Consider the following 23,766-nt stretch of genomic DNA (forward strand, 5'->3'; position numbering starts at 1 on the left):
GTTAAACCTAAATGACAACAATTTACAATTCACATCAGACATCAGTGCAGACAGGGTCCTCTTTCTAGATGTGGAGGTATACATAGAGAGAGGCAGGGTAGAAACTAAAATACATAGAAAACCCACTGCTGTAAATTCAATTTTACATGTAAATAGTTTACATCCGAAGCACCTTGTCCAGAGCATCCCCTATAGGGAAATGATACGTATAAAACACATTTGCAGCACTGAAAGTGAATTGAACAAAAGCCCAACTAGAAAGTAAACGTAGATTCCGGGAACGCGTTATTCTGCCAAATGTATTGATGCAGCTATTCTTATAAAACAAGACAATGGACAGAGACAAGTTATTAAAACTGACAACACCAGGGCCAGGACCAAACAATGACACAGATATTACTGTACAACCACTGAAAACAACAGATCAATCAAGTCATGAATTTAGAATGATTGTGGGGTATAGCAAGCAACATAAAGAGATCAACCGTATCATTCAGAGAAATTGGCCACTGGTCAAAAACGTTCCGGTCCTGGGACACATATGCCACCAAGACCTTCTATTACCAATAGGCAGGCCCCCAGCATGAAAGACAGACTGGTGGGTAACAATCCTATAGACCAGTCAAAAGAGAACTGGCTGAGCCAAAGGAAGGGCTTTTTTAAATGTAAGACCTGTAAAGCCTGTCAACATGGCATAAATACCACCATCTTTAAAACAGCTTTTGTGGGAGGTGAGTACACAATCAACAAGTCTCTGTCATGCAAAACAGAATTTGTTGTGTATATCCTCAAGTTCCCCTGTGGGCTTTGGTATGTGGTAAGTACCAAGTTGCAGGGCCATAAGAGGATTTTACAACATATTAGAGCAATTAAGAATCGAGACCTAGTATACCCCTTCGCCCGACACTTTAACAAATTTCACCAAGCAGACCCAAAGCACTTAAAGTATTACCTAATTGACTGTGTAACTTTTAATAAAAGAGGGGGCAATAGAGAAGGAACCCTGCAGAAATTAGAAACCAGGTATATTTTAGAACTGGATTTCAAGCACCCCCCGATGGTCTTGATATCACAGAAGACCTGTACACATGTTTATGATTTCAGTTTAAATACTTTTTTAACCTGGTCAGCCACAATGTATCATCTACAAGTTTTTACAACCTAGAGTTATCATGAGGTCAGGATCTTAAGTAACAGAAATGCAATGATGTTTTACCTAGAAGAACATTGAACTGTATGTAATGGATATTGTAGAGCTTAAAAAAGATTTTTACCTCACGGCTAGCATTATAAAAACGGATAGCAGGATAAAGGCTTTTATCTTGTATTTTTATACATAATTAATAGTTTTTGTACACATTTAAATTTCATCTCACTTGAATGCACACTACTAAAGACAGAGGCTTCTGTCGACTAGTAGGGGTTACTGCATGAATAGGGGGTAACAAACAGAACGATTAAGAAACCCAGCAACATCTGTTAGACAATAAAAACAACCATTAACCAGGCAGTAGCAGTATAGTAGTATATAAAATAGATACAGATGAGATGAATCAAAAATGACTGTGGACTGAAATTCGTGGATTTTAAGACTGCGGTGGGTTTTAACATAAACTTATCTGGGGTCTAGAAATGTTCAAAGTCGTATGTTTTCCATAAATTGATGAATTTAGGGTATTGACACCCATAATTGCACAGATTCCATCTTAAAAATTGGTTTTGAATAGATTTTATAATATTTGTAAGTCTATGTATTTATATCCATATTTATATACCTACATTGCACTTTGTCACATTGCTAAAGTTTTGCACAAAAGATTGATCAGTGAGTCAGGATGCGCAATGTATTTCTGGTATTTAAACCATGATTTCTGACAAAGGTATTTAAACCAGGATTTGAACAAACGACAACTGCCTATAGTTTATACCATGTAACATACAGATTATCTCTGATGAAGTAACAGCTTGAAATGCACTGTCGCTTTAACACAGCTTGGAGAAAAAAATTGTATAAATTCACGTGTCATGTGATCAAGGCACCTCGGTGCCGAAACGCGTAATGGCCGGCAGAGTTTGGAACCAATAAAGAAGATTCTGTGCACTGAACTGTGGTCCGTGCTCCATTTTGTGAAATTGCAGAAGCCGTCCGGCAGTGGAGTGATCAGGATATATATATATATATACGATTAGTGAGAAAAATTACTACATTTCTCACTTGTACAAGCCCGTACTGTGTATATCGACTTGAATGCCCCTGTAAACTATATTACATTGGGAGCTCTATTCATCCAGTCAAAAAGCGAATCTTAGAACACGCTAGGGCAATTGAACACAACGACCCAAACTACCCTGTTGCAAGACACTTTGCACTTAAACACAAGAGTGACCGTAATCTCCTCAAATTCCATTGTCTGGATCAAATCCCCCCCAAAGATCGTGGAGGGAACAGAGAGGCACAAATGAGAAAACTTGAGTCTAGGTTCATTATAGACCTCCGAACTAAGTCTCCATTTGGATTAAACACAGGGGAAGAATTGGCCAGTCATCTTGGCTAACTTTAATGTAGAACTGTAACCAGTATTCCCCTCTTGTGTTTTCCTTGTTGCTGATCATTAATTATCCTAACAGGATTACCATTGATTAATCATGTACATATTTCTTGCTTAATTTGCTTTATCAGCCCATCCAGGGCTTAATAACGTCTGTTTGCACAACATGGTCACTAATGTTGGTTTTATATTGACCACTACAAAATGGCCGCTATGTTGATTAGAAAATTGTAGTCTCTCCTTTGTGTTTATGTAACAACTGATTGACGTCAACAAAATAACTTTATTTAAATTTCAATGAACTGTGTTTTGAGTAACAGCAGACGAAGGCGTGATGCCGAAACGCGTCCTGTTTAATTTGATTGTGTAATAAACCTTTGAATCCTGGATGTTGAGTAGTGGAGTGCCGTCCATTCTTTTGCCGTAGTAAAGGAAATTGGAGCGTTGATATATTATATATATATATATATATATATTACCTACTGGCGGTCGCCAGTAGGTATATATAGTTAGGACCTAGTTACCATAGGAAATCCCCAACATTCTATTGGGAATAACTTTGGCGCCAATTGAGGAATCTGTGTGTAATTTTCCTTAAAATTGCCTCGCTCCGCTCCGCTCCTTCCCTAAAAAGTTTCCGGGGGATTTGTCAAGCGGGGGCCGAGAAAAAAGGGGGGTCCCAAAACGTGTTTTTCCCATGTTAATTTCCATAGGAAACTTTAGACACGGTTACAGCCTGAACGGCTGAATGGAATTACACCAAACTTGGCAAAATGGTAGGGACTGGTATGGAGATGTACCTTTGCTATGTTTGGTGAAAATCCCTCCAGTTGTTTTTGCAAAAATTGAATGTAAAATGTAGCCCAATGCAATTTCCCATAGGACCTTTAGACACGGCTACAGCCCGAACGGCTGAATGGAATTACACTAAACTTGGCAAAATGGTAGGGACTGGTATGCAGTATTGCCTTTTTTATATTTGGTGAAAATCGCTCCAGTAGTTGTTGAGAAAATTGAATTTTCCCAAATTATATATCTATGGGTGGCACAGCGTGAGTGCACTGTAAGCTTATTGTACTCTGTACCTTCCCGAGTATGAGCTGCATGCTGATTGGCTGCCACTGTCTGTTAACACTCCAAAACAGAAATTGTTGGCAGCCATCTTGTGCCTCGGTAGACTGAGGCACAGGAAAGCAGAAAAACAAACGTGTAGAACACAAAAAGGGGGCAGGTTAGAAGCACCCTGACCCCCTAGGCCTGCTCAGGGGGTCCCACAAAGCCCCCCCAGGCCCAGAAAAAATATATTTTTGGGAAAAATCGCGGGATATGCGCACGGTACGCGTACCGTACAGAGTACAGTAAGCTTACTGTAAGCTTACTGTACTCTGTACGGTGCGCAAACCCTGCAATTATCCGGGAAAATCTTTTTTTTTTTGGGCCTGGGGGGCCTTGTGGGACCCCCCGAGCAGGCCTAGGGGGTCCGGGTGCTTCTACCCTGCCCCCTTTGCATGTTTTGCACCTTAGTTTCACTGCTTTCTAGTGCCTTGGTTCTACCGAGGCACAAGATGGCTGCCAACACTTCCTGGTTTGGAGTGTTGACAGACAGTGGCAGCCAATCAGCATGCCTTTCACAGGAAAGCAGCATGCTCATTGGCTGTCAACACTTCTAACCAGGAAGTGTTGGCATTCATCTTGTGCTAGGTAGACCGAGGCACAAAAGAAGCAGAAAAACAAACGTGTAGAAAGCAAAAAGAGGGCAGGGTAGAAACACCCTGACCCCCTAGGGATGCTCAGCTGGTCCCACAAGGATATGAACATATTTAAACGTTATCCGCTAATAGAATTAGCATTTAAAAAACCTTGCAAATTCACTGAAAAAAACATAGTTTTCAGGCCTTATATAGTTAGGAATTAGCATATAAAAAACCTTTGAAATTCACTGAAAAAACCCTAGGTTTCAGGCCTTATATAGTTAGGAATTAGCATTTAAAAAACCTTTAAAATTCACTCAAAAAACTATAGGTTTTAGAGGTGTTATAGTTAGCTGGACATTTCACTCATACAAAACCATTGAAATAGCTCCTATATAGTTAGTTGTACTAACTATATTTCGCGCACCCACAATCCAATGCTGATGATGTCACATATTACATCATTCATGACATGGTCAGTGACATCACTGATGACATCTCAAATGACATCACTGATGACATCATCCAGTGAATGTGGTTTGCTTCATTTTTTAAATATGCATTATATATATAGCAATTTGCATTGAAGAATGAGTCGATATATAAAAATAAATATTTGGATGGAGGATTTAGTAGCAGTGTAATTGACTGTTTACTTGACCAATTTATAGTGTCTCACTAAATATAGTGGATAGTGACTAAACTGTGTGAATATCTGTATCACTTTGTCAGTTGTTGTGTAAACTGGTTCTCCAGTTGGTTACTAGCTATGTGAAAGTCTTTATTAGTTATTGATTAGTTAACTGAATATTTGTATGGGAGAGTGAATGTGTGTGTGGTTCGATGGGGGTGTGTGACTGCCCAAAGATGTGTGAATAGTTGATTCACTAGATATATGAAGTTAAAACTACATGTTCTAACACTTGTTTGGGTGAGTGAATATCTTTATGGGTGTGGTGATGAGCAAATATATTTTTCAATGGTACATGTACAACAAACTAGAAAAATAAAAGGCAGTGTATGTGTCAGTTGGTGTATATAAATAAGTATACATAAGACTCAATGATTGTGTGAGTGACTGTATGGATAACTGTATACTTGTAATAATGATTTTATAATTCACTAAGTATGACTTACTATCTAAATGAATAGATGAAGTTGTGTTAGTATAAGTGGCTAGCTAAGTAAATATGTAAGTATGATCCATTGTTTGCATAAGTGAGTAGGATGACTTCATATGTGAATAGGATGTGTGCTGGTGTGTAATGTCGATATAGGTGTATAAGTATTTTTCATAGTGTTCTATTGTTCATTGACAGCATGTATGAGTGAATCTACAGGAAAGTGATTAGATGTGTGTATACATCTATGAATCACTGAGTGAGTTTTTATATACTTTTATTGCTGTGACAATGGATTCAAATATGATACTCTGTATTTTACAAAGACTGATGAAAGATTGTACTAGTGTATGAAAAGGTGTATGTGATTGTCACGTGGATGATGTCATCAGTGATGTCATTTGAGATGTCATCAGTGATGTCACTGACCATGTCATGAATGATGTAATATGTGACATCATCAGCAGTGGATTGCGGGTGCGCAAAATATAATTAGTACAACTAACTATATAGGAGCAATTTCAATGGTTTTGTATGAGTGAAATGTCCAGCTAACGATAACACCTCTAAAACGTATAGTTTTTTGAGTGAATTTTAAAGGTTTTTTAAAATGCTAATTCCTAACTATATAAGACCTGAAACCTATGTTTTTTTATTGAATTTCAAAGGTTTTTCAAAATGCTAATTCCTAACTATATAAGGCCTGAAACCTATGGTTTTTTTCAGTAAATATATATATATATATATATATATATATATATATATATATATATATATGTATATATATTTATTTACAAGTATATATAAATAGCTTCATGGTACATAGATGTGAAGTTAGGAATAGTAAGGGCCTCATTTATGAGAAGTGCAAAAGTGAAACATCGCTGTGTGAAAGCAGCGATGCGTCACTTCTCAGTGTGCCCTCCTTGCAACATGATTGATGTGTCATATTTACTGTATGACGCACCATGTCGCAAGGAGTTACAGATACAGCAGTATTTCTGACGTATCTGTATGGCGCAAAAGTGACGCATTGCTGGAGTGTATCACAAAAGTGATGCAACTCTAGCAATGTGTCCTTTCACATGGGGCAAGCCCCATGTGAATGGGCCTGCGTCAGTCTTAAGCCTGCTGTGAGGCAGGCGTAAGATCTTGACGCACTTGCGTCCTACAAGTGGCGCAGTCAAATCTTATAGATTTCACTGCATCACTCTATGACCCTTTCTTGCCTCAGAATGCCTCCCCTGCATACATTATACCTGGCGCATGTATAATGTGGCACAGGGGTTTACAAAGTGACGCATCTACCTAGATGCGTCACTCTGTAAATATGGTGCAACAAGGCACATTTTTTACGCCGCTGGTGTGTCACAAAAAGTGACGCACATGCGGCGTAAAAGTCTTTACTTTCCTGTATGCATGCAACTTTCAGGAATTTGTCTCTCAATATTCTGCCCATGATATTCTTATTGGTTGATATTATGAAGGTCTTATTTAGTAGTAGAACCTCGAGAGTGGTGTAGCAGCATACTTGTAGTAGGACAACATCTTGCTGGTGAAATGGTACATAGTTCCTTGGAATTGATCTGTAGTACAGTTGCTCGCACAAGTCCGCTTCACTGGTGCAAAATTCCTTGTTGTTTCTACACACTGATGCTCAAAACAACAAGGATCAGATATGGAGAATAACCCAAGGCACTAGGAATATCGAAACATAGAGGTAGTATACTATTTATTTATTTATTTTAAGGTTTTATAGAGCGCGAACATGACCCGTGTGGGTATCAGAGCGCTTTACAGATACAGTAGAGTAATACAGGGTCATATCACACGATAAACGATAAAAACTTGTTACAAAGGAGGGCTTACAGAGAATCATGGGGATGAAGGTGGGACAGGGTAGCAGACGGGTACTGTACCTGGGGGATGTGAGAAGCTATACAGCAAGGATAAATAAAGTACAATGAATATTATACAAAATAATACAAAAAGTCAAATACAGTGATGTACAAGGGCGCAGGATAGGGCAACAGTCTCTCAGGTGGCTGAGGGAACGAATTTAGCCAAGGAATTTACCCATGAGAAAGGACTTGGCCTCTTTTTTGAAGCGAGCAAAGGAAGGGATTTTTCTAATGTCAGGAGGGAGGGAGTTCCATATTCTTGGTGCAGCTCCAGTGAAGGCCCGATTGTAGGTTGTTATTTTCCTAAAGCGTGCAGGCCGGAGTAGGAGGGCCTTGGTCGATCTTGAGTGTCTGTTTCCACCAGATAATATACAATGGTATACCAATATAGTATACAATGGTTGAAGGCAACAATCCTTTCCATGGTGCTATGCTGCCATTCCAGATATGTAATATTTAAACCAAAAGAAAAGTGGAACATATTTTACATTATTTTTATTTTGTAAAAAGATTCAATATAAAATAGACCATGTGTTAGACGCGTGAGCCTTAGCGTGGGCTTCCAACATACTTTTTTTTACCTGCCTCCCCTTTTTTTGCTGATCTATATTTTGCTGGCCTTATGACTCTTGACACCTCAGCACTACTATCAAGTGCTAATGAGCAAATGGTCACTTCTTAAAGCATGATAACCTTTGTTTATAATAAATGGAAATATTTATTTTACTTATGAGTTCATAGTAAAGTGGCACAACATGTGCTTAGGGCCTGTAAATTAAATGCTACTGACGGGCCTGCAGCACTGATTGTACCACCTACTTAAGTAGCTCTTTAAATATGTTTCATGCCAGTGATTGCAGCCTGTGTGTGCAGTTTTTAACTGCCATCTCGACCTGGCAAAATACTCCTTTTGCCAACCCCAAACCTTCCTTTTTAATAGGATGCAGTGTTTTTGAAAAATAAGACATGTAATTTTAAGTTTTATATGTCCTGGTAGTGACAAAAATCCTAAATTAGTTTTCACTTCTGTAAGGTCTACCTCTCCCACAGACTAGGATTCGAGTTACTTTATTACATTTAATAGTCTGTAATTTCCAAATGAGAGTAGGTAATCAGTTCATGTTTGGCGTCTTTGGGATTGTGAAATCCGAACTTCCAAGAAAGTCAGATTTTTATTTTAAAATTTTGAAAATGCTGCCTTTAGAAAGTTGATATTTTCCTGCCTTAGTTATTTAGTGTCTGTAGTCTGCCTCTTGTCACATGAATGGGTGTAGCTGGCATTTGGGATCTATGTATTCCCGCTAGACAGCCACATACAATAAAGAACTAAGGTGTGTCCAGATGGGCCACCACTGGCACTATGGGAAGGGCGAAGATGGACCCTGCCCTACTTATACTTGAATCTTCCCTCCACATACCCCTGTAGTTACTCTGGAGCCAGGGCATAAAGACAGGCTGCCCGGTAACTTCAACGGGAAACCTCTAGAAGCAACTCCCCGACTTCAAAATTTCAACTGAGTATAAATACTGGACCTCAGACATCAATGCTTCAGTACACTTCTGGACCCGTAGATACTCTTACAGGAAGAAGGAATGTTGTGCTGCTAAAGGAGTGCCACTCTGCTTAACTGCTAACCTGATGCTGCCTTGCGGTGCTGTACTGGTACCTGCTGCTCTTTTGCCCTGGTGAGAAGGACTAGAGCTGCATATCATGAACCCAGAAACCCAGAGTGACTCATGGTCTAGTTAACTGACCTCCTGAGTTGAGCCTCAGGTACAGACGGCTCCAGCAACCTTGACCCAGTCCCTGGACTCTGTAATCTGTGGGTTTAACCTGACAAGTGTGCCACCCCAGTCAAGGGCCCTTGGAAGTTGGCCTATGGTGCTCAACCAGCCTCTGTGGATCCATCAAAACCAATTCACCCCCTCTGCTTTGTGAAACAACACTGCATAGAACTAACATATCACCACAAAGACCCGCATTGCAGCCTAGACTTTGCATAGCAAGCTCTGGCCAATGGCTCCCATGAGGACGACACAGGACCTTGCATGGCAGCCCCATTGCATCTCGGAATTCATACATTGCTTAAGCTGCATGATGCATGCATCTGCGACACAGATCCTCACAATGCTCTGCAAACCAGGATTTGAGGTACTGATTTTAGCATTCCTAACTTGGTCACTGCAGCTGGCTCGTGTTCCATCATGGTCGGTAGGAACTTGTGACTTTTTGTCGGTCTGAGGCAACCAGATATCAATGGTTGTCGCTTTATGGCTTTTGGTGCTACTTTCACTAAAATGTTTATTGAATATCTCCAGTTCTGCTAATTGAATTTTTGGTTGTTTTGGTCTTGTTTTATTTATTAAAAAATACTCTATCTCTTCTAACTCTGTTGTGGGCTGCTTTTGTGGTGTACTTTCACTGCGGTATTTTTTGAAGTGTTGTATGAATACCTTACACATAGCCTCTGAGTTAAGTCTGACTGATCTGTTCTGAGCTACAAGTGGATTAGGCACAGGTTAATTTAGGGTTTACTTGTGACGCTACCCTGAGAATAACTGTGGTTGCTGCTTCAGTAGGCATTCACCCCCCTGACCCAATTAATTTTTTTATATTCTATATTTATTTATTGTTAAAAGATTCAATTTAAAAAAGGTTAGCCAAAATAAATTGTAAGGCAATTAATAGAGCATAGAGTTTATCAAATTTCCAAATCTTTTTATTTTCTGTACCAACATCTACTTGTAGTGCTTTACTCTTTACGGGGAGTGTGCTGGGCAAAATTCTAATATCTGTCCCAAATTGCTACACATGTCTGGTTGCTACATGCTTATTTTTTCATTTAGATAAATGAAAAATTATTTTGGGCTGGAAAATGTCAATAGTTAGTTCAGAGAACATATGCCAAGGACTGGAACAGAGTCAAATGCTTGTTCTTTACAATCTCATTTCACGTTACCCGTGGTGCACACTTTGTGGAGGCCTGGAGCACAAAGGTCAAAATTATATAAATAGAAGATGGATATGAATAACAAACTGAAAGTAGCTGTATGTACTATTTGATGGAAATGTCCAAAGTTAGTACCTTGATTAAGATAACTCAGTATGGGGGCTGCGGTGTTTTGCTTTGTTTGCAGTTTTATAAAGAGCAAATTTGATCCAAGGACATTAGAATGTTGTTCACGAGCACCATATTACATTATGTAAGGTTAGATTTGTTTTGTTTTAGGCATGTCAACATTAAATAACTTGCCCAGAATCACAGGATGTGGTACCAATGCTGAGAATCCTACCTGGTTCTCCAGCTCCAAAGTCAACAGCTCAAAGTTCCTACAAACTCCGCAGACCTTTCACTCATCTTGTGTCCCTCAGAGAGTTTGGTTCCTTAAATGAGGACTTATTAGTGGGATTGTATTTAGCTTCATGAATTCTGCAGAAATAACAACCCAAATTCTCCAACATGTAATGAGGTCCTTGGTGTGGTGTTTACAAGTGTTTTTCCAGAGAACCACAAAAGTTGAATTTGTAGGCTTCATTTGTGGCCAGTTACAAAAATGATGAAGAACTGTTATCATGGAAGATATAAAGAATTTTCATATGCATTTCTGGGACATTGCTTGTTCTCCTTTTGAGTTAATTTCAAATATGGAGAGGGAGAGTTTTGTATCATTCACAAAATACTTCACAAAGTTAAGTGGGCTAAAAAATAATATCATCTGAACATGTTACGAATTATGCTTCGTGTCTCTGCCTTGAGTGGCAAAATTGACAGAAAAACAGTAGTCTAGAATATGGACCAGAGTATTAACAAGAGGTTGGGATTAATTCAAGAATTCCACCCCTTCCTTTTTTTGCTTTTTATACTTGATATTGGATTAATTCACGGTTATTATTTTAGAAAATTATTATAGGATGCATTTTTTTATTTGAGCGGTGCAGGGTATTCTAAGAAATGCTAATTATGGTGTCATGATATTTAATCTGTGTTATTAAAAATCAGATTTCTAAACTTTTATTGCCTATTACATAACAATGAAATTGTTTACATCATTGCTAGTTGTTTTATTTTCACGGTACTCAAGGTGTGAAAACAAGTTTGAAGATTTACTGAATTTCAAAATGTCCCCATTTTTACAGCTGCAAGAGGACATTGAAGTCAAATTTAAACCTAAGATGCAAGCGTTGGTCTATCCAGCACTGCAGACCATTGACCTTGACACACCATCCTATCGTGACAACAGTAACTTGGCTTTTCTTCGACGATGGGACATGGTCAAAATGTGGAGTAACTACTTTGTCATTGACAAATCTCTAAGAGAAGCTATGGAATCCAACACACATATCACTTTGGAATCTAACAATCTTCTTAAATTTGCAAATTGGAGTAATCTCTTGACAGATGATCTAAAAAGTGATCATGTTTATAACAGCCCTCCAAAGGGAAAATCTGAATTTCTAAAGAGATATCCTGTAATTACAGATCCTAGAGCAGCACCTCTGCTGGTTGATGATGACAGACTGAATAATTTGCCACTAACCTATGTGCTTACTTGTATGTATGATGTCTTAAGAGATGATGGTTTTATGTATGTTGCGAGACTCAAGCAGGCAGGAGTGCAAGTTGTGCATGACCACTATGATAATGCATTTCATGGAATGCTATCGTTGGGTACATGGCCAGTAGATCTAGATCTATCTCTGGCAACAATAATGGTGAATAACTATATTAACTGGCTGAATAAAAACCTGTAGAAAAAATGTAAGGAATGTATTACAACATGCAGAAGTGTATAACAATTGCAAGTACTGTTTGAAGAGTTAAATATAAGTCCTCCATCAGCATTGTTCACAGAGAGAATATTAAGCAGAAACATCATGTTTAATGACAAGTAGTAAATGATGGAGTAAATGAGCTTAATATGTGTATAATATTCTGAAGAGAAGACATCGAATAACAGATTAATTGGACATTTTTTAAATAAACTGAATAACGATTTCAAATGAAACATAACAGAAATGTTTATTTAAATGGATTTATTTTGTAAACTGTCAAACCAGAATCAACATTTAAAAAATATAATCTGTATTTAAGGAACCTAGATTTAGGCACTTCCTATTCTGACAGTAATAATTCCTAGTTTCCCTATGACATGCAGTTGTTTTAAATGTGTTGAATATGACCTTTTTTATCAGAAAATTATAATAATTTACAAAATTAGTTTACTTCTAGTGCTAGAAATCTGAAAATATGTGTTTTTATTTCACACATGTTATCTTTCAATTGTCACCTTGTTCTCAGTTTCAGAATTAGCACAAACATGTATATGCTCAATTTTTTACAAACATATAAATTCAAAATATAAAAATGAGAAAAAATAGCAGAAATAGTGAAAATAATAAGCAAGCCTAAGCAAACATGTTAAGAGTAATTTTTAAAACCTCTAACAGTTAAACAATGAACTTAGACATGAAGGATCTGGCTAGATCATGTTAAAAACAACCTGCCACCTTAAACTTAACCTCTTTATATTGGAATAGATTTTTCTTCTCATATGCCTTCCCTGTCTGTTTTTCGCTTTCCTTTTTCCCCTCTACCCCAAAATGACTAACTAATTTTTGATTGAATTATTGTTTCTTTTGCCCAGTTTATATGTATGCTTGAGACTTATGCAAACAATAGGAGATGATGGACACATTTTTTGCTTGTTTGCGCTTTCAAAATGCGTGTTCGCAATAAATTTCTCCCTAAGCACACAAACCGCGTTCGCGAACAGGAAAAAAGCATCGCAAACGAGCGGAACAAGCAATTCTGCGTGTTCGCAGACCTTTTGCGTGCTCTCAGAGATTTTTTACCGTTTTTCAGGTTTGCGTAGCGTGACTACGCAAATTACGCCCACCCCTCACTTGTAATGTGAAAAAAATGCAATATAATAAAACCTCTAATTATAAATTAAAAACATCACCTACATTGTTGATTATTACCCTACAGTACTAAATACAATGTACTGAAAAAGATAGTAAACACTAATATGTCATCAGATACAATGTCCACAGAGAAAGTATAGTAATCAAGAAAAATATTTTGCTTTCATATGTGCAAAAAGTATATCAGAAAATGTATTCGAAATAATAATGCACCCAACATCAAAGTAAAAAACAAGATGGTACTACAAATTAGTCACTTTAGGCAACAAAATGCAAAGTATTAAAGAAAGTGATACATACTAATGTCATCAAGTATCCCCACCCTAAATAGTTTAATTGCAAATCATCACAAGGCACTACAAAGAACCACATAGCCTCACGTCAGTACCTCATCCAAAATATCCCATCAAACTAAACTTTTTCAATTAATAGCACTGGTAATTGAACTCATGTTTACCTTATATTATATGCAGGTTACATTATGACAAAAACGACTTTTGTACTTCCAGTTTCTTGGAAAGATATTTGGACGTGTACTCTTAATTAGATGTTGTCGTATATAAAAATGCTGAAATCCAACTTACATATATAGTCAAAATGTAAAGAAAGAGCGAATATGTAACTTTTTAGTTAGAAAAAACACGCGCTTCAACATCAATTGTACTGTCTAAAATATTCTTACATCCACTGGGTCTATGATAATATAGACTATTTAAAAAACAAGAGCCTTTAAATGAAAATCCAAAAAGAAAATTAGAACGAAAGCTCATAAATATTCCAAATGACCAAAGTAAAATTGCACTGACAATCACATTCATTACACCTTCTAAGAAAGTTCTTATATTGCTAGATTCATAACTGCAACATTTTTATAATATCTAGTAGCAGTTCGGAGACAGCAATTTTTTAAAATCATAGATGGCTCTACCATGCACTGTGTTATGCTCCCCTGCACATCACTAAAAGAGAAAGCTCAAATAAAAGTGTGAGACACAAATAGTAGTTAAAAGAGAAAGGAAGGAGAGCCAGGTACCTCCTGCACTATAAGTCCTACAAGGAAAAGAAGTGGGTTTATGTTTAAAAACATGAGGGCCAGGCATCTTTACACCCAAGGGTGTTACAAGGAAAAGAAATAGATTAAAATGCTAACTCACAGGTGAGTCCACAAAACACACCAGAACGAGTAGTGAGTCCCACTTAGACGGTAGTGGGATCACAAGAACCAGAAAGTTATCTCTCCCCAGAGGTTGGGTCAAAGTTATATGTGATGTAATTAGCAGCGCATGGTGAGAGCATGAGTTATAGGTACTTTAGGAAAAGAGTTTTAGTTACTTTAGATAACTACAGCTGGTGAATTTCAATTGTTTTGTTAATTTGAAGTGGTAAGTCTATCAGACATGTTCATCTTATTAAAAAGGCCCTATAACCTTCTTTTTGTTTTAGTGAATTTCTAAGTTTTTCTTTAATGTAAAGCTATATTATAACCAGCCGCGGCCGGTGGTGGGAGTACCTGAGGGCGGTGACGTGGGGAGGGGGTGGGGCAGGGTGGGGGGTAGTAATGTATGGATGACGGAGTTTAACAGGTAAGTTAACATATATATGAATAAAACTAATTTCGTTGCGTGCACTTCATCACCAACTGCAATGCAGTGCGCGCAACGAATTTCGTTTTATTCATTAATATGTTTACTTACCTGTTAAACTCCGTAATCCATACATTACTACCCCCACCCTGTCCCTCCCCCTCCCCACGTCACCGCCACCAGGTACTCCCACCACCGGCCGCGGCTGATTATGACACTTCCTAACAATAGCATCACTTTAACAATTTTTGTTTCAGTCAATGTCTATTTTTTTTTAACATAATGTAAGATGTATGCAGTTTGGGGTTGGATGTGATGTTGACTATGCCATGTAACAAATTAAAAGAGTGCCATTTCAAGTAAGGCAGACCTACTGGCTTTGTCAAATGTTGTCTAAAAATATAAAAAGCAGCAAGACTTTTTCAAGGTGTCAGCATATCAACATATATAAAGCAGACTTATTGGCTCTGTGAAAAAGTCACCAATAGCAATAATCAAATGTTTTTTTATAAAGTCACACATTGAACTGTGTATCATTTCATTTCAATCTTTATTCGGTTTAAAAAACCTTGTAAGATACAGACATTCAATCATAATACATCATAATATAATATAGTACATAATAATACAGTAGCAGTGGGAAAAAATATCAACACATTTCCTTTGCATAAAATACCTAAAATTCAATTCATTTTTCCAGTCGTCCACTTAAAATTGACTAGATCATGATTGGCCCCTCTGGTATAGAGAACACTGAGTATACAAATTTGATAAAAAAATAAATTAAACATCTGTTTTTTTTTGTTAAAAAGAAGAATACACATCAGGACAGTGAAGCAAGCAGCATTTAGCAGCTGACAAATAACTCAAAAACATGGTGAAGTAGCCTATTTCATTAGGTTTTTAAGTTTTTCTTCCTCCTAATCAAGGCTACACATAAGAGAAAACGACTTAGGCTGAACACAATCGGTTGTGCAGTGTCTCCCTTAAAAATTCTAAATCCAACCTTAATTTGTCTGAAGCCTAGCCTTTTACAGATTGGTTTGAGCCATTTTTTCCTGGCTCTAAGGTATGCTGGGCATATGAATAAAACATGGGACTCATCCTCTTTCAGCCTCATCTCACATAGCTCACATATATTAGAGCCGGCGGCCCCGGCCAACCCCTTATTACAGTTCCAGCTGGTTGTCCTTTCTTTTAATTGTAAAATACCATACCGGAACTTTAAATATAGGCTTTTGGCCAGTGGAGGGTAAATTTCATCCATAAGGGGCTCTAATTGCATAGTCATTTTAATTTCGAAAAATTTCGAAGTTAGAGTCCCTGTTCTGGGGTTTGATAACACTGAGTCTCTAATGTGATCCCAGTACCTTTGCTTCAAGATCTTTTTTGAACTATTTGTGAGGGAATCAGGATCGAACCAAAAGTCACTTAACCCTAGTTTTTCAAACCATTTTTTGACGTACTCTAACCATGGCAAGTGCGTAATATTCCTTATTGCCAATATCTCTTTCAACGCTTCTCTATAATCAGTCAGCTCCTCAACGGACCATAAACGGATCCAATAAAGGAGCGGACGAAGAGAAGCATAGTCATCTGTACGTCGAAAGTTAAGATCCCATAATACGGGTGTCAGTGGTGTTGACCCAGGTATCCCTAAAAGTTGCCTAATGAAGGAATTTTCCCTCACTCGAATAGTATCCTTTGAGGCATAGGCCCAAAGGTCCGCGCCATAAAGTGAAGATGATTGTACTTTGTATTTGAATAATTCAATGGCTGGTGAGACGGCTTTAAAATGGCTATTCTTATGCCTCTTTAAAATCGGACACTGATTTTGGGTCAGCCTTAATTTTGAGTTCTCCAATTGTGTCTTCCATGTAACGTGGCTGTCTAAAATAATGCCCAGGTATTTAAAATTGGGGACTTCTTCAATGGGTTCATTATTTATCTTAAAAACCTTATTAAAACCTTTATGAGGGTTAATTGTCATAACTTTTGTTTTTGAGGAATTAATTTCTAATTCCTTGTCGTGACAATACAAACTAAAAGTATTTAAAAGGTTTTGGAGCCCCCTAGGTGTCTGAGAAATTAAAATCGTGTCGTCTGCAAACAACAATGCCGGAACGGCTTGCCCGCTCAATTTGGGAGAGTCATGCTCGCAGCCCAAAAGAGTATCGGGAATGTCATTGACGTACAAGGAGAATAAGGTGGGTGCCATTACACACCCCTGCCTTACCCCTTTTACTATTTTTATTTTCTCACTGACTTCTCCATTTGGTCCCCATCTAACTCGTGCATAATTATTCTCATGGAGTCTAATTAAAATTTGAAGGATATTCACAGGGACGCCCATCTTACTTAGTGACTTCTATAGGGCTGCCCTTGGAACCATGTCAAAAGCTGCCTTCAAATCAACAAAGGCCACGTATATGTGGGAACTTCTTATAATCGTATATTTCCAGACTAAACATAAAAATCTAAAAACCTGGTCTACAGTGCTTATCTTTGATCTAAAACCTGCCTGGTATTTTGTATAAATAGAATGTTCTTCAATCCAAGAGGAGAGCCGACCAAGAACTTGTCGGGCAAAAATTTTTTGCAACACGTCAATTAGGCTGATAGGCCGATAATGCGAAGGATTAGACCTGTCACCCTTTTTGAACAGTGTTACAATCTCCGCCCCCTTCCAGGTTTCTGGAACAGGGGCTCCACAAGCAATTTCATTGGATAATAAATTGATATAAGGAGCCCAAATATAATTTTCGTGTTTCCAAAGATCACCTGGTATTTTATCAGGGCCTGGCGCTTTCCCAGTCTTAACTGCCTTGATTGCTAGGATTGTTTCTGTCAAAGAGAAGACAAGAGGTGTATCATGGACTACAAAAAGAGCCTGCAAACTATCCCAGCTTTCAAACTCACTTGGGCTTTCGCAAGAATATAACGAGATAAAATGCTCGACCCATGTTTTTTCCTCTAGAAATTTATCTTTGCATTCAGTCGCCCCCCTGGTGCCTCTAGCAATGAGGCTCCAGAAGGAGGTCTGGTCTTTGCACTTACATTCGTCCAGCAGATCTGACCAAACCCTTTCGTCCCACTCTTTTTTGGCCATTAGCAAGGTCCTTTTGTACTGAACTCTCTTAGTTCTCACAATATCCACTGAATCCCCCCTGACTGCTGTAATTAGATCTGCTTTAGCTTTCCGGCATTCCTGGTTATACCAGGTAATCCCGGTTTGTTTGCTCTTTCGGGCGTTATGTGATCTTTTTACCGCCCTGGTCAGGATCTCACCAAGTTGGTTAATTAGGTGTTCATGGGATTCTACCAAACGAGGATTTTGGATGACAGTACTGTTTCCTAAGAGGGCAGACATATGCCTCACAAATACATTATAGATTTGACTAATGATTTTTGTATTGTCTAGTACCACTGGCCACTTCAGGGATCTACAGTTATTTGCCACTAGAGGGTCCTGTGGCAAGAATACTGTGCTATTAACGCTTTTATCGAGGGTTTTAAAGGTCTGAGTCTGGACAGATAAGATCAGGGGATAATGATCACTTTCTGTGCGGTCATCCACCATTAGGTCGATGGTCATGGGCCATAAATTCAAGGAAACCAACAAATAATCTAAATGACTGTGGTTCACCCCTCTAGTAAATGTTGGTTTGCTGGGGGAGTCTGATGGCAACCGCCCATTACAGGCACGTAGGCCTGATTCTAGAGTCAGATTCAATAGTTGTAAGGCACTCACTGTACAGGGTGCTTTATAATTTGTGTCAACTAAAGGAATATTGTTGGCACTGTCCTCGTCCTTATAGATGTCTTCTAGGCCTATGATAGGCTCAAAACCTCTGTTGAAGTCACCACCTATAATCATTTTTGCGTTTTGATCAAACCCTGCCACGATATTACTCAGATGGGTTACAACTGGTGATTCTCTGCATGATCGATGTGGTCTGCTATAAATATTGATCACGTAAATGCTACAACCCATAATGTTTTTTAACTCAAGTAATAACAGGTCGGGATTATTTGTATCAATTTGCTTGAAGGACAGGCCACTTGTAATTTTTACCCAAATTGTTAGGCCGCCAGAAGGTCTTCCCCCATTTATATTTATTGCAGGGATGAAAAAGGATCTATAACCAACCTTAAAATAGTTCTCGAGCCCCCAAGTTTCCTGGAACATAATTAAATCCCCACTAGCCAGATAATCATGCCAGGCCGGATCTGAAAGGTTTTTTTTCAGACCTGCAATGTTCCAACAGATAATTTTTGTTAATTCCAAAACCCCTAGTTCCTCTGTTACCTGCTGTGGAGTCATTGATCCATTTACATCTAGATGTGGTGTTCGTGCCATTGTGTCTACAGGATGCAATAACTGTTGAGGATTTTCGACAAGTACAATCTGCTTTGGTGCAACTTCAGAAAGCAAACCAGAATATGTATGATTTGCGCCACATGACATTGTCGAAACCCCTCCATCAAGTCAATCACAGTCGGCTAAACCAGCTAGAGCTTCAAATCTGTTTGAGGTACTGACTCCCCAATTATAAGATGGGGCCCCAAAACCCCAACCGTTTACAGGTACATTCCATCTAGGTGCAGGTGTGATAGGAAACGGTGGATTCTGGTGGGTACCCGGCCATCCTCCATTATAGTTACCATTACCTATGGGTGCCGGGGTGTTAGGGTACAATAAGTTCTGCTGCATACCTGGCCATCCTCCGTTATAACCAACACTACCTAAAATTCCACGGTTATTTGGTGGTATACCAAGCCCTCGTCTACCCATTAAATTCAAGTTTTGTCCTGGAGTAATGTGACGAGGGGTGTTGTGTTGGTTGACTTGCCATGGGCCAGCCCTATTTTTGGAAACATAGTTCATGTCACACATTGTAGGTCCCCCGCCCCATCCATTATCTCTCACTAACCAAGCTGGTTTCGGGGGTTTATAAGTATTGGCTTTTTGCGATTCATTATAAAAAAATTCCAATGTAAGGGGGATTATGGAACTACTTCTTTTTTGTGGTGGAAGTATGTTGGATAGAATATCAGGGAGGGCTGTTGGAGTAGCAAAATTTAGTATCACACAGACGCCCTTCCATTTTTTTTGCTTATTTCCTATCCATCCAACCCTCCTTGCCATTTTAATTTCATCAGCCAGACGTTGTTCTCCCCCCTGTGCTATCCGCATATTATTTGACAGCCAATATAATGCCTTGCTTGTTAGTGACGAGACTGACTCAATTTGACCCGGTGGTAGGATTGGTGTATTAGCTAGCACTAACACTAGTGGTGATGCTTCAACTACAAATTGTGTGGAATTATCTTCTAGAGTAGGGGGCACTGTGGCATGTGATGGATCAATTAATTGAGCAATTGGAGCTTCTAATGGCAGGTCATTAATAATATGGCCAGTTTGTGGGCATTCTGGCAGAGTTGGCCCTAGTGGGTTAATGTCTGATGTTGGCCCAGATTCATTGTCTTCCTTTGGGCAATTGTGGCCCTTATTGACATTACTTAAAACATTTCCTATGGCATCTGCTAGTACATTTTGGGTACCTCCCAATTTCTTCATCTCTGCAGAGAGTTTATCAATCTTGCTAATAAGTGGCTTAATAATTGTCTGAATTTTTATTTCTAACAGCTCCGCTATTCTTGACATTAGGTCCTCGTCCAATATTTCCCTCAGATTGTTCTCCTCATTACTCTTGCAGGTACTTTTTGATTTTTGCGGTGATATAACCTTGCTTTTTCCTGAACGTGGCCCCCCGCGTTTACTTTGTAATCTGCGGCAGGCTCTAACTGCCCTTGAAGACTGCTTTTCAGGTGCTTCATCTTCCACTTCTTCTTTATCATCATTATCTACAACCTCAATGACAACCTGTACATCTAAGTCATTATCCGCATGTTGCTCAATGTCCGCCACATTCGCTGTACTGGTGTCAATATTAACGTTTACAGAGGGAGCTGTTTCATGGACATCATTGTTGGAGTCTAATAGCAAAGACTCGTTTGATTGTGAGGAAGTGGGTGGGCTCAAGGAATGGAGAATAGGTGACTGGGACAGACCCAATGATTGTCTGCGCTTACTGTTTATATTATTAACCACTTGGACAAGGTAGTTTTCCATGGTGTTCTTTGGTGTTTCAGATACCATATGTTGATTTTTTTTAGGCATAATTATACAAGATGTGTGATAGTCTTGCACCAACGACTCAATAAAATAACAAGGTATTGTTCTCAAAAATTAAAACAAAAAGTCTTACTTCAATGCCTTGTGCAGATCTCCAACGGACTTGTTTCCTGGTTCGTAGAAGTGTTTTATCTGCTATCCGCTTTACAGCAATGACCCCTTCCTTATCCGAGCTCCTGGGTGTATCGGTGTCAAGTATACGGCCGGTTTGCCGACCCCTGTCTGGATAGCTAGGATTTAGGAGGCGGTCAACCAAGAGCTTTTACACCCCCACTATCTATGAACTAATAGAAACTACTCCCTGGTGCACAAAGGTGAATGTTAGAGAGATGGCCTAGCCTGGCCTCCTCCGGCCGAGGAGGGCCGTAGAGGGCCCGCCCTTTGCCCGGGCTTAGCCCCGGGCGCTCCCGCGCGCTCCCGCGACGCGGGGATCCCTCTACTTTTATCCCTGCTGTTGGCGCTCTCTGGCGCGTATTGCGTCACCTGCACGCGCCGCCGCGAGGCCTGCCGGGTGTTGTGGTCCCCCGGAGCGGCGGCGCGGAGTCTGATGCCCTCGTGACTCTCAGCGGTGGCGGCTGAAGCTTTTGCCGGTTTCAATGGCCAGGTAATGACTCTCGGCGGTGTCGGCGTTGCGATGCACTGTGTATCACAAAGTAGTTTCAATAAGGCAGTTAAATAAAAATAATTTGTTCTTTTTTACCATTTGCAGGCCACAAAGTGCCTCAATAAAACTAACAACAAGTAGGCTCATATGTAATTTTAGTTACATGGGTTACTCAGAGTAATTTCAGTAATTCCGTTTGACTTTTTTGTCAAGAAATGACCAATGATAACAGATTTACACCTACTTGCAATATTAAGAGTAATTTGAGGCAAAACAATCCTACTGTGAGAGAACATTTCTCTCACGATTTGTGTTCTCCATTTTGGATGCAAGAATACATTTTGTGCTAAAAAAATAACGCTAGATGCTGGGAGTAAATTAGGAAGGAAATTCTACCTCAACAGCACATTCAGCGCTATTTATTAGTGCAAAATGCCTTCTCACACCCATTTTCGATTTGAGGGGAACATTTTGAGATACAAAAAAGCACTAAATGCTGGGGGTAAGTTGGGTGAAAACCCTCCCCCAAGAGCAGATTTAGTGAGTATGATCAGCTGCTTGTGTTCTATTACATTTAGCATTAGTTATTAGCACAAAGTGCATTATTGTGTCCTTTTTGGACACAAGGAGGCATTTTTGGGCTAAATATTGCACTAAACGTAGAATTACTCTTGCAGAATTAAGCATAATCTTGTGGAATTCTTGGGCTATTCCACAAAATTACGTTACACTGAATTTCGTAGGTTACGTCTACCACTAACTACAAGGGTTCCCTGTGCCCCAGATGAATAGTAGATGGGTCCAGCTCTGAGTCCTTTAAAACAATAAGGTAAGATCTCCTGGGGTCATGGATAGAATGTGTGTTTTTTTTATTTCTCTGCAGACCCTCACATCTTTTTAAAAGAAAAATGTTTTGTGCCCTTGCACCTTTTAGGGCCACCAGCAATACAAATATTTTTTAAAAGTCAAAAGGGCATTTTGGGGCGCTGTTTGCTTGGAGCAGAGAATAATAAATGAGTGTTATTGTTATTTTTTTTTTATGTCCTTTCACCCAGGACACTCAAACTTTATATTACCTTTAGTGCTACTGGTGAAAGCCCAAGGCATCTTGGTCCCTGCCGGCTCCCTACCTCCACCCATAGTTTGTGTCGGCAGAAGACGCCTATTGTTTTGAAGTGGATGTCCCGGGCCCCACCCAATCACTGAGGTCTGTATGGGGTGCCATAAGGCCACCCTTGGCCCTTGCAGGTTCTGCAGTTAGCACCCATGCTGGGTACCAGTGGGAGCTGAGTCTATTGGTTTTCTCCTGCCTTGGTGAAATCAGCCTATTTCTCTGCTCCTACCAGGCAAGAGCGAAGTTGTGTTTCCTGACTTGGAGAGTGCAAGCAGAGAATTCAATTTGTATTTCACATTCTCCCAGGCAGGGAACAGCAGTGTCCTGAGACATGGAATCCCTGGTACACAGATTACATCAGACAGTTGGTAACTGCGTAGAGGTTGCCAGATGTCCCTGGGTCTAGATGTTAGGGGTTTTAAATGGGCATAGTCATTGGCAAGTGTATCTCAACAGGAGAATGTTTTAAGCCATACTTTCTAGTAGGGGATCGCTTGTCCCCAATGTATGGCAATTTCCCCTTTAGCCAGAAGACGCGCTATGGAAATAAATCTGCAAGATAATTTAGAAAGATTGTGAGTGTTCCCCAATAATCAACGAATTAATGTTATGCTTTCCTCAAGGAGTATTAAAGTCAAACTGAGGCTGGAGAACAACTGAGTCCAAAAGTAGTCTACAGTTGGAAATCCATTTGATGGATTTTAATGCCCTCACTCACCCTTTCAGGTGTCATGCTTCATCATCTGGGCTGCTCTTCATTGGGTCTGCGGTGCAATACCCAACGGGCTCACCTAAAAAGGGGCACTTTGACGGAGATCTTTTATCCAACAGCCGTATGGTGAAGTGCGTGTGTGCGGGCCAGAGGAGTGTAGATGTGTAGGTGAGTTAAAATAGAGCTAGGAGTACCGGACTTAGATTAATTTATTCTTGGGGTCTCCTACCCCAATTAAAAACAGTGAATGCGGCACTAATTGGAGTGTAATGTCTCCTATTTGTGTGTCCGTTAGTGAAAGGAAAAGGTCAGCATGTTTCTTGCGCTTGTGTTAATTAATTCGCGATTCTTCAGGACCAGGAAAAA

At 39.3% G+C, this 23,766-nt stretch overlaps 1 protein-coding gene across 1 annotated transcript in view; it reads left to right on the forward strand.

Annotated features, from left to right (window-relative positions):
• Positions 1 to 14,619, forward strand: part of LOC144792490 (arylacetamide deacetylase-like) — a 162,582-nt gene extending 147,963 nt beyond the window's left edge. The window contains exon 5 of the mRNA XM_078667537.1: positions 11,401 to 14,619. Within this exon, the coding sequence (XP_078523663.1) occupies positions 11,401 to 12,015 (615 nt within the window). The 3' untranslated portion in view covers positions 12,016 to 14,619. The remainder of the gene's footprint in view (positions 1 to 11,400) is intronic.
• The last annotated feature ends 9,147 nt before the right edge of the window (positions 14,620 to 23,766 follow it).

The sequence above is a fragment of the Lissotriton helveticus genome, chromosome 11, assembly GCF_964261635.1.
Source record: "Lissotriton helveticus chromosome 11, aLisHel1.1, whole genome shotgun sequence".
Classification (NCBI taxonomy): domain Eukaryota; kingdom Metazoa; phylum Chordata; class Amphibia; order Caudata; family Salamandridae; genus Lissotriton; species Lissotriton helveticus.